The sequence below is a fragment of the Phocoena sinus genome, chromosome 3 (genome assembly GCF_008692025.1).
Source record: "Phocoena sinus isolate mPhoSin1 chromosome 3, mPhoSin1.pri, whole genome shotgun sequence".
Taxonomy (NCBI): Eukaryota; Metazoa; Chordata; class Mammalia; order Artiodactyla; family Phocoenidae; genus Phocoena; species Phocoena sinus.
Genome location: NC_045765.1, coordinates 44,088,092 through 44,100,443, shown reverse-complemented (window position 1 = coordinate 44,100,443; position 12,352 = coordinate 44,088,092). Strand labels below are relative to the sequence as shown.

At 45.7% G+C, this 12,352-nt stretch overlaps 1 protein-coding gene across 4 annotated transcripts in view; it reads right to left on the bottom strand.

Annotated features, from left to right (window-relative positions):
• The window catches only part of GLRA1 (glycine receptor alpha 1), an 89,437-nt gene that overhangs the window by 49,260 nt on the left and 27,825 nt on the right, over nt 1-12,352 (bottom strand). For 2 of the 4 annotated variants that reach the window (XM_032625637.1, XM_032625638.1), the window contains exons 2-3: nt 7,940-8,067; nt 2,079-2,146 (exon numbers count right to left, since the gene is read on the bottom strand). In XM_032625637.1, the coding sequence (XP_032481528.1) occupies nt 2,079-2,146; nt 7,940-8,067 (196 nt within the window). Of the gene's footprint in view, nt 1-2,078; nt 2,147-7,939; nt 8,068-12,352 lie in introns of those variants that run through there. The other 2 variants (XM_032625639.1, XM_032625640.1) reach the window with 2 other exon arrangements.

Genomic DNA, 12,352 nt, shown 5'->3' with positions numbered 1-12,352 from the left:
TTACCATTTCAGAAGAAGAGAGGAAGTGTCAACACTCACCGCACAGGGACTATGAAATGCAGATGTCAATGCACTTCTGATTTGGGAGGGAGAAGAAGAAAAGCAGAGTTCATTAGAAGCTCTAATAAGATATCCATTCACAGAGTGGAAAGACTTGGCTTTCGAACCTGGAGGCCCAGTGAAAAGCAGCCATGCTTGTTCCTAGTCGACAGGTGGGACCATCTCCGTATGGAGATAAAAGGCCTATGAGTTTTAGGGAATTGATCGCTTTTCCTTTGGATGTGGGCAGGGTCTCTTGACCATATTAAGACAGACCTCTCTGCAGGAGCATAGATTTTGGACCATTTGCCCCATGACATACGGAGCTCAGTGATTTTTGCCAGTCTGGGACTAGAAGGTTAGATCTAATCTCCATAAATGTTTAGGACCAAATAATGGTTTGAATCAATAGACAATATATCTGATTTGGCTTATTTATTTTAGAAAATGACTGAGACCTGTTATTAGATCACTGTGCCAGCTGCCAAGGTTACCACAGGAAATGAGACAAGATTCTGGCCCCCAGAGAACTGACATTATAGTGAGAGGAGGGACACATGAGCAGACTGTGAGAATGTAAGTGCAGGTGGTCAGTGCTGTTACGGGAATTGTAGCACGTGTCACAAGAATGGGTAGGAGGGACCCATCGCAGGCTTAGGTCAAGCGCACACATGAGCTCACACACGTGTACACACGTGTTAGAGTGTGAAGCCTTCCTGTGGAGGTCATTCTTTCTTTCTTTTTTTTTTTTTAAAGAATAGCTTTATTGCTTTGCCAGGCAAAGGGGGACACAGAGGGCTCCTGCCCTTGAAAACTATATGTCCCCTTGCGGAGGTCATTCTAAGCGGAGAGTTAAGGGAGCCTGGAGGCTGGCAGTGGAAAGGAGGCTGGAGCGGGTGCTCTGGGCAGAGGCCTCAGCAGCATCAAGAGAAGGCTGAAAACCAGAGGGCGAGCATGGCCCGCGTGGAGAACGCCGGACAATTCCATTAATCCATAATGGGAAGCAAGAGGGAAGAGATGCAGCCGCGCAGAATCAGAGGGGCCCTCTAAGCTTAATGCTGACGGGGAGGGGGGTCCACAGGGAGGCGTTAATGCAGGGGACTGGCGTAGTTAGGTTTGTATCTTAGAACGACCACGGTGTGAGGAAGAATGGATTGGAGGCGGGCAAGATGCAAGTCTTGGGACGCTTGCAGTAATGTGGGCCAGGCACCATGGAAGCCTGAGCTGGACCAGGGTCAGGCGGACATAGGGGAATGGGTGGTTTAGAGGATTTCAAGGCAGGAACATCTACAGGGCTTGGTGATCGACTGGCTGCTTCTGCCTCTGCTCATAAAGAGATGATTGAAACTGCCTTAATTATTTTCTCACAAGCTAGATTGCTCCCTTCAAAACAAGTATAATTGATTTTTTGTTTTCAAGGATTGAGGAAAAAAAATGAAAGTAGCATTACATTTAGTTATAATCACTAGTGTAAGATTTACTCTTTGTAGAGATGAGAAAAACATAGAAATACTGAAGGATATGAAATCATGCATAAGTCTACGATCCAGGGATAATTGCTGTTAACATTTTGGTATTTTTCCTTCTAGTCTTTTTTTCTAGAATAACTGATTTACTTTAAACTTTTTACTATGGGAATTTAAAAATACATACAAAAGTAGAGAGAAGAATCAATATACCCATTTTAGCTTCTGTGACCAGTCTTCTGCTGTTGCAGAGTTGAATTTTAAACTTAAAAGCAGGTCTTTACATTTGCTTTAATCTAAAACTTTCACCTGTTGATAGAATTTTGCTTTTGTAATCCTGAGTGTTTAGCATGTGCTAGCCCTGCTAGCTCTTTGGCCATTTTCAGATGTATGTCTTTACCCAAAACATTGACTAGGACAGTAAAAATGTCCAAATCCCACAGTATACCACTGAAGATGTGAAAAAACACCAGATTTTCCACCTCCTTGGGGAAGACCAGCGCAGAGGGTAGATATTTCAGGGAGAGAGATATCCCGAGCATGAAATAGCAGCTTGTGTTTTGACTCACTCACCATAGTTGTCTCAGCAATGGAACCGAAGCTGTTGATGAAAATGTTGCAGCTCACGTTCACCGGGGGACCTGCCAATCAAGAGAGATTCCTGCTTAGTTCCAAGGCCAAGAAGAAATCCCCAGGATAGGACCAGTTTGTGGGATTTTGACTTCAGGGATGGATCCCCCTTGGTGGAGGAGACCCTTGCTTGACCTGCACCGCACCCCCGAGCAGCGGGGACTCCCAGCCACATTGCTATGCCAGATTCCCTGGTCCCCAAGTGAGCACCAGGTATAGAGCACCAGAGGCTGAGCTGGGATGCACTTTCATTAACAGGATAATTCATCATCCTGCCATATGGTTGAAATCCCTTCCCCAAACCCCATCGGCTGCCTTCTAATTTGCGGCTGCAAGGTTACAGCTATAACATTTGGAGGCCATCTTGGGAATCGCAAGGAACAGCAAGTTCCTTGCCTTGAACTTATGAACCAAGAATGATTGTCTGAAAGGGCATTGATGGGAATTAACAGCTGCGGTATCCAGAGGGAACCTCAAAGGAAGTCCATAAGTCTTTGTTAAATACTTTCCAGGCAAGCTTTTTGAATGCTACTGCAAGGGCAGGAAGGAAGTGGAGGAATATTTGCTCTTTGGAATCTCATTGCTAGTGGGACCTCTGTCCAATTGAAGCCCAGTCTCTTCATTTTATACTATTAATTACAGCAGCTACCATTTACTGAGCACGTTTTGCTGTTGTGCTGAGAGTATTACTAACATTATCTCATTCTATCCTCTCAACAACTCCATGAGAAGACATGGTTATTCCCTCCATTTTACAGATGAGGAAACAGAGGCACAGAGAGGTTATTTGCCCACGGCTACACAGCTAGTAAATGGTCAAGCTTGAGCTCAGATTGATCTAATTCCAAAGCTAGTGGTCTTAATGGCTATACTTTCTGAAAGAGGTTCAGAGAAAGGAAGGGGCATGCTCAAGGTCACAGAGTGGCAGAATCCAGGATTTTAAGCACTGGGCTTCCACATGTGCTGAGAAGAGGGCCGGCATCAAATAACCAGGGAGGAATGTGAGAACGTGGGTAAGGGTCATAGAAGCAGTAGGAGTCCAGGTGTGAGAGAGGTTCTGAAGAGTGAGGCATTAGGGAAGACCTCATGAAGGTGATGACCTGGAGCTGACCTTGAAGGTGGGTAGGACTTGGATAATAGGTCATAATCCTTCACTTGAAGATTGTGACATGCCATTTGTGAATTTTTTCAGGTCCACTTTCTTGTTGATCCCCATGAGGTCCTGAGGTTGGCAGGGCAAAGTTACTGTCCCAGCTTCCTAAGTGGAGCACAGAGAGTTTTAGTAACTCACCTGGGCTTATTTACCCAGCAAGTGGTGGAGCCAGGACTCAAACCCAAGTTTTCTGATACCTACTTCTCTCTGTCCCTCTTGAAAAAGTAGCGCAAGCATTTCGCCCAAACTCAGCCAAGACTTCCTTCTTTTCAGAAATCCTGGTGTATAGAAAGGGACTCAATCCTGCTGTGAGAATCCAGGTTTTCCTTCCAAGGGATTGCCAGGATTCCTGGGTTTTAGACATAGCCCCAAGCTCTCCCTGGCTCTTTGCCCTGAGACACGCCCCTTCCCTTTTCTGGGTTGCAATTTCCCCATCAATTTGGTAGAGTAGATCTTGATCTGGGCAGTCATTCTCAGCTCCATGGGGTTGCAATTCCCTTATGGAAGCTACCCATTTGAATTATGATGTTACTGTATAGAATTTCAGGGCTGGAAGTTCTCTCTCTTTTTCTTTTTCTTTTTAACATCTTCATTGGAGTATAATTGCTTTACAGTGGTGTGTTAATTTCTGCTTTATAACAAAGTGAATCAGTTATACATATATCCCCATATCTCTTCCCTCTTGTGTCACCCTCCCTCTCAACCCTCCCTATCCCACCCCTCTAGGTGGTCACTCGGTGCTTTGGAAGGTCTCTTAAAAGTCACCTAGTCTATTGCTTCCCAAACTGAGGTGCAGACGGGATTGTCTGCCGTAGCATCATCTGGGAAACTTGTTAAACTACAGATTCCTGGGCCCACGTTCAGCCCCAGACCCAGTGAACCCAAACCTGTGAGGATTAGCCCAGAGTTTATTGTTTAACGAGCGATCTGGGTGATCCTCATGCAGAGCCAGGTTTAGGAACCGCTGCTACCCATGCAAGGCTTAGTGCTTGATCACCTCCAGCAGTGGGGAACTCATTTTGTCTCGAGCAGCCCTTTCCATAGTTGGATCTCTCTGCTTGCTAAAAACTTTGTCCTTATGCTGAGCGGGAATCTGCCTGCCTCCTTGGTTACTTTCACCCAAACAAAGGCCCACTAGGGTTTTCTTCCCCTCATTTAGACTCAGATCCAGGTTTTTCTTTTCATTTAGCTTCATACCATTAAGATGCCCCAAAGAATTACTGCCTGTTCCTTGAAATGACGTACACAGAGTTCCCACCTAGGCCCTGTGCCTTGAAATGACGTGCACAGAGTTCCCACCCAGGCCCTGCAAGTGTCTGGTGCTGTGACTCCCATATAAATTAGATCCTGATTTATGTGTGCGAGAGGACGCCAGCCAAAAATGATCCCATGGGGAGGTGCGGTTCATTGAAATAAATCTGAAATTAAATTATCCTCAAGAAAATTACAATCTGGCTGCCTTTGGCAGCAGCATAATGTATATATTTCATTAAATATTAAAGTTTAACTTTGCTTTTGTGTATATGTTTGCATTGGGCTGTACCCCTGATCCTGGGAGCCATTGTGATATGCAAAGTCTTAGCAAAGATACAGAATACCGATGCTGACAGGGCCTGGTCCTACTGGACCATTGTACAGATGCAGAGACAGAGGCCCAGATGTGTCAAGTGATTTACTCTGGGTCACAGATATCAGGTAAGTAGCGGGAGGGTTAGAATCCAATTTTCGAGCTCTTTACTTCAGTATTTCGAGTTCCATTGCCACTATGTTCCGCAGATGGAGGCTGCTCTCCCCAGCCCCCCTATCTTTTTGTTTTTTCTTTTTTCAGGGTTGGATCTCATCTTTATTGAACATTTTGATATTTTGCTCATCGTGCCTTTTGTGCATTAGCTTTGATTTTTTCTTTTTTTTTTAAACATCTTTATTGGAGTATAATTGCTTTACAATGGTGTGTTAGTTTCTGCTGTATAACAAAGTGAATCAGTTATACATATACATATATCCCCATATCCCCTCCCTCTATCTAGAGAGTCAGGAGCAGGCAATTTCCGGTGCTTGAAGGAACCCGCTGTGTGATTAATCACGCTGTGGAGTTTTCAAAGCAGGCAGGCCTCTTCCTGTTGTGTCGGGGTCACGGGGCCTACTTGGCCTGGCCTTTTCAGGAGCTCTGTAGTTTGCGGGGGGCTTTTGGGAATCTCATGTGTGCCTGGGTGGAAGCATGAAAGAGGCCATGGGGCTCAGGGGCAGGGGTCCCCTGCAACCAGTGTCTCAGCCCTCACCACAGGGAGAGTAGAGAAAGCTTGCTCCCTGCCTCCTGGGGTGAGGTTCCAAGAAGCTGCACTTGTTGCTCAAAGCCCACATCGTCGAGGGGATTGTAGGGGTTAGAGATAGTGCAGAGTTGCGAGAGGACGAAGAGATTATCTAGTACTGTATATTTTGGGCCCAAGTGCTTGGAATAAGGTTTTCAAAGCGAGGAGGGGAAGGGCCCCGATTCAACGGTCTTATAGTCTGGGTGAAATTTTATTTCTTAAACATGTTCACTGCTAAGTAAGTAAGTAAATAAATAAACGAATCAGGAAATAAGCAAATAAATAAATCAGTAGTATTAGAGAATTGAGTCAGAGCAGCTAGCTGGGTTAAATTCCCCAGTCTTGGCAGTCTGACTTGGGAAAGTCACTTAACAGCTCTACTTAGCATATTTGTGGGGTCATTCGTTCATTCATTCATTTATGACAGACTTATTGAGGGCCTTCTTTGTGCCAAATACAGTGGTATGCACAAAGGATCACTAACACATGAACCCTGGATGCACCCACGTTCAGCAAACGAGCAGAAGACCAAGGCACTTCTACTCAGGCTGGAGTTCCAAGAGAGCCCACCAGGGGGCGCACTGGGATGGAATTCCTGAAAACTGCTGCAGATGCAACCTGGTGGTCAGTTCTCTGGTGTGTTTGATTTGGCCAATGGTGTTTCAAAGATGTGATTTAGCTGCGAACTTGGAAGATTTCACATAAACCCCCCGACTTAAGTCTTATCTTGGAAGGTCCGCTGCCCAGGGCCTGCATTCCTACCTGGCAGCTCTGGGCAGGAGCTGAGAAGCGGCAGCCCTTAGAGGAGCCTGTGCTTTCTGGTTTTCTCTGCTTATCCCCAACCCACTTCAATCATGTACCATATCTGCCGGGCCCCTCTGGGTGTTGGGGGTGTTTGAGATTGTGACCCTGGTGAAGGGCTTGGGTGCTGACTTATCTGCCCTTGAGGGAAGAAAGTTTATGCTAACGATCCTGGAGGATAACGGCCTTAGGAGCAAGGTACCTTGAGGTAAACAGGGGTGGGAGGTGGGCCCCCAAACAAACCTCACTGCATTTCCCAGACTGTTTTCTGTTTGCAGAGCGCTTTGAGAAGGGGACTTACAGGGTGGGGGACAGAGTGAGCAGATATTAGGAGGCTGTTACCAGCTGTCACATCCCTTGTTTGGTCTTGGACTTGAGCCAAAAGGAACAGTGAGGAAGGGCATCTGGAATCAAGAATTGATTAGGAGGTTGTCTGTGGGTCTTTGAAATAAGATTTTTGCAGGGGTGCTAGGAGGAAGGTGAGGGTCACAGACTCCCAAGGAGGTCCTTAAGACTGTGCCTGCAGAAAACCTGCCCAGCAGTTAGAGATGGTTAGAGCCTCCTAAGGCATCAGTGGACAAAGGGAACTGGTCCGCTCTTGATGTAAGACATTAAGATCTCATAGGATTGTGAGCTGAAAGAAACTTCCCAAATCACTTCAGTTATGGTTTGTAAATTGGCTACCCCACAGGGCATATCTGGCTCCCAAACGTGTTTTGTTTGAATTTACATGTTTTAGGATTCAAGAAGTTTCACGTAAATCTTGATTTCTGGCTCTCGTTGGACTTTTGGATGGTCTGGCAACATGGGACCCACATTCCTGTAGGTTAACTACTCGCTGGGGTTAAGCAGGCGCCGCCCACTTTCGAGGGGACTGCTCCTCTATTTCTTCATAGTCTCTCCCTGTCGCCTTATTAGGCATTTGAAATTGAGACTGTGATTGGGCAAGAGAGTTCCAAAATTATTTGTTAATCCAGGGGAAGCTTTCAGTGGATGAATGGTAGTTGGCAGCTTCTCATGTAAGACGAATAAAAGTGCAGCTGCTTGGGGGAGAAGCAAGGGTGGGCTTGCTCATCCCGTCCTCTGTTTCTCCCTTTTGGGACACAGGGTAAAAGCCCCAGAACTCCACGAAGCATAGTTTAAAAAACACAGAGACAGCCAACTCCATGCCTGCGGAGAAGAGGAGACTGTGAGGCCCAGCAAAAGCAAGAGGCTTATCTAAGCTCAGAGACTAATTTTGTGCCTGAAGCAAAACTTGAACCCATTTTTCCACATTCCACATTAATCTCTTGTCCATTATACCGGAGCTAGCAAGTAGGTTTAATTCACGTACTGACTCTGGTAACCAGAGATACTGTTGAGTTGGACTCTCCGAGCCTTTGTTTGGTCTTGGTGAATTGACGAACAGTATCTGCCTCGGGTAGAGGAAAGAGTCATGGAATTCATACCCTGTATATATCATCTGCATACAATTCCATGCGGCTCGCTGCCACAATCTAGGAAAGCAGACCCCTGGGGCTCTGAAAGGCAAGTTTATCTACCTTTAAAATTGGGCCTGATCCTGGCATCGTATCCAGAGGTCCTCCCCATTAGCTTATCCAGGAAATCCGAGGGTGACATAGGCTTGGATGCGGAACGGGCAGCTTCAGCCTCCTTAGAAGCAGCAAGGCTAAGAAAGGAGAGAGAAAGCAGAGGGTTAATGATGGCCCTTTCTCACACTGTGATCAGATCCCAGTCTTGCTCAGCCCCTGTCGCTTACCCAGCCATAAGAGCCACTAGAGAAATAGGTGATAGGAGTCCTTAATGAGGTAAGGCCCACGCAACCTTGTTTACCCAGCCTAGGTATTAGCCAGTGTGGGATCCTGGCAGGCAGCCGAGTGTCTGATTGATGCTGAGAAGCTGCTGACTCTTTTAAGGCTGTATCTCTAAGGTTTAGGGCAATCACAGTTGGCTGCTGGTTTCCCTGGGAGAGGAGATTGAAGGGTTAACCTCCCACTAGGCCCAGCCCTGTGCTTTGGGTGCCTGTACTTTCATAGGTCCGTGGAACAGTGCAGCCAGAAAGAATGTTAGAGATCAAATAGTCCAGCCTTACCCCAGAGTTTCTCTTCAGAATCAGTTACTAATTTTCTAAAAAAAGATGCCAAAGTCAAATGCATTTGGGAACACACATTGAATCAGGCGTCTTTACCTTGGGTCTTCTCAGAACCTGCAACAAGTCTAGATCCTGTACTTATGGGACTATCTCATATACTTTCAAAAATGCTCAGTTGGGGGCTTCCCTGGTGGTGCAGTGGTTGAGAGTCCGCCTGCCCATGCAGGGGACACGTGTTCGTGCCCTGGCCCGGGAAGATCCCACATGCCGCGGAGTGGCTGTGCCCATGAGCCATGGCCGCTGAGCCTGCGCGTCCGGAGACTGTGCTCCGCAACAGGAGAGGCCACAACAGTGAGAGGCCCGCGTACTGCAAGAAAAAAAAAAAAAGCTCAGTTGGGAAAACTGAGGCACAGCTAGTGAAGGGACTGACATAGGTCCCAGAGTCAATCAGTGGCAGCTTGCCTCAGTGTATCAAGAGTTGGGGGATTTGAAATCCAACTGCCGGGGATGCTACACATTGTTTCTGTCACCACCACCCTCAACAAAGTAGTTATAGGTCTTCATTCGTGCCACAGTAAGAATTATTGATATCTAAGAACAGCGGCCCTTCCCCTGCCACACTCTCAGAGGCATGCACATTCTTAGAACCGTCAAGACTGGAAGCTTAAGGGTTGAGGATCAATTATTTCTCAGTTGCTTTGGGCAACTGAGCTTCCCTGTCTTGAAATTATACCCAGGAGTTAGCTGGAAGCTAGTGCAGCCCTGCTGTGCATGCTGTAGGGCTGGTACGTTGGAGGAAGTGCATGTATAGAGATGCCTGTGTGTGTCGCATAAAATGAGAGCTTCTGTCACCTAGCCAAGCAGGACGTCGTGTCCCCCAAGGGTTTGTACTGCCTGTCTTGTTCTTTGCCTCGGTTCCTTTTCTGATCTCAGAGTTGTAACTGTTTAAGTGATCCCCTCTAATGGGTGGCTCTCAAATCTCTCTCTCCACCCTGGCCTCTCCCTTAAGCCCCCTTTCTTCATTTGCAAATGCCTGGGGGTGGGGGCGCGTGTCCATCTCGATGTCCTGCCAGGCCTCAAGTTCATTCCAAACCAAATGCCGCAGTTTCCTTCCCAAACTTGTTTCTCCAGACCACAGATGCCCAGGTGGCACCGACGTCGTCTTCCCATTCTCTAGGACTAGATGCTTCAGAGCCATCTAGTCTCTGTGTCCCCTCTCCTCTCGCGTCCCCTCACTCACGGGGGCCTTTCCTGTCTTGCACATGTCATGGCCATGCTACCTTGTCAGGTAGTTACTTGTGTTTTTGTTCCAAGACCAGCAATCATGGTGGTTGTATTTATTGTTTGTTTATTTAATCTCCTATTGTGTCTACCACAGTGTGTCTCCCACATAACGTGCTCAGTAATAGCACAGTGAATGAACGAATGAATAATAGGCTACTTTAATTAATCAAATGTCCTGGTTAGTAGAAGTATTCATAAATATACATACATGGACTAACAATTTTAAAATAATTAGACCATTATACCCACTAATGAAAAATAGTGAAAATAATCTGTTATTCCTCTGAAGGTTCAGAGGTATTCCAGGATGATTTAGACACTCATGCTTAGTAATCTGAACATTCCTTATTTATATCCTGAAGGGCTCGTTTTGATGAACAGAATGAGGGACAAATGCATTATCCTGTTTTCGTAGGTGTGAATATGGATATTTGTGAGTTTGTGTGATGTGGGTAGGTTTCTAGGTGTGATGTGTATGCATGTTATGTGAATAAATGGATGGATGTGTACGAGTGTGTGTGGGGACTAGAGCATGCATGGGGGCATCTGTGGATGTACAGTGGATTGTGTTACAGAGATTCAGATATGCAGAAATGTGAAGACCTGTGTTCCTGTCAAAATGTGTTGTTAAACGTGGTATTTAGTGTGGACATTTTTGTGTGTACATGTGGCATGTATGTGGACATGGGGTATAGAGTGTGAAAGTGTCAAATGCTTTCATGGCTGTATGTATGCGGTGGGTATATTATGTTTGTGTTACTGAAACGTACTGTCACATGTAATGGAGAATACTTCAAAAAGAGTGGAAAGAACAGGTGATATGGAATCAATCCTGTCTCAGTCATTTACTAGCTGTGTGACCATGGGAAAATTACCTAGCCTCTCTGAACTTTGGTTGCCTGATATGTCAAAGAAGTTTTGCACAAGTAGTAACTGAGATAGCACAGGTAAAAAACGCCAAGGATGGTTCGCCGTGTGTGTGTGTGTGTGTGTGTGTGCGTGTGTGTGTAGCAGTTGAGATTCAGGCTGGAGGTTCTTCTGGTCTCACTGCTGCTTTCAGCTGCACCATAGTCCCCACATGATGGGGAAGTCCTGCCAGATGCCTTCCATGGCTCACAGTTGGTACCACAGTCCCAGCCTTTTCTCCTTTCAGCACCACACCCATGGCTGCTATGTGGCTCTGGTGTGGCAAAGGGGACCACAGGCACGCAACTGGTGATTTATGACTTTGCTGCTGCTATGATTCACTTCTCAAACCACTCTAGGAGTGGCAGTTATGAAGCTTTCATAAGCTCCTGTTCTCTCTAAGCCCCTGCTCTCAGATAATAAGATTTGGGAACGTGGTACTCCCTTCCAGCAATTACTACAGCGCAGCCATCTCTGGCCCTTAGGACTCTTTAATAAGCCTGAATCCCATTAGGCAGTACAGTGAGAGAATGAATTCACCCCAAATTATCTGCTGCCATTTGCTATTAGCAAAATATGCCATTTAATATCGGAATACTCCACAAATCTGAAGCGTCATCTGGTTATTCTAGCTCACACATCTGCAGCAAGGTGTTTACAGTCTGGTCACCTGGCCATTGCCTCTCTAACAACCCTTGCATGGGGAGCTGAATTGGTGGGAATGGAGACTCGAGAGGTTAAGTAACTGGCCTCAGGTCACACGGCACTCTAATGAAAGGATTAGAACTCAAATTTTCACGTCCTGCCTCATCCAAATGCTACAATGTATAGGAAAAAACTTTTATAACCTGTGAAGGGTATATATCATGATAGTAGCTATTATTACTACTTGTTTGTGAAGCTTGTCGTGTTGTTATCCAAGAAAATCAAAACACGTATCCGACTGCCGGCAATCCCGACATACACAACTCTAATTTTCCCACATTTAAAAATGGGGAAGAAGTAGTTGTGACTTGTCGAACGGTCCTGTGTTTTGTCAGGTGATTCACAGCAGAATTCTTGGAAATTTTGAGATTCTCTAGTCTAGCCTCTCCCATGTAACGTGGACCAGTGGTTTCTTGGATATCATCACGTTCACAATTCTCGCCCTGTTTCTGTACCACTTCAACTATTAGTCACTTAAAAGTTTTCATTGAATTGTCTCACTTCTTTAAAAAAAAAAAACTTACTTCACTCTTCCCAAACGAAAAACCAGTATTACTTGCCGTGATAGAGGACAGCCATAACAGTGTGTACAGTGAAAACCAAACAGAAAGAGAAGTGTTTAAAAATCCTAGTTATATACTGTTGCTGGCTGAAGTCCCGAACCCGAGGCCTCCCCTCAGTTCCAAAGGAAGATCAGCTAGTGTAAGAAAGGTGTGAGAGCATAGTAACGCCTAACTGAGACTTTTCTTCCCGAGATAATGAGAAGGACTGAAATAATCATTCTACGTTATTATGTGTTGGACGACCTAAAATCATCCCCCCATCCCTTACTGCCCTAGTCCAAAATTTCTCTAATTCTTTTTCAGATAAATCCTCCATTTGAATGTCAAAATAGCCATGCCTTTCCACTTGATGATCATTGTACATTTCTGGCTATATTTAGACAGCACATTTTGCACAGAATTAT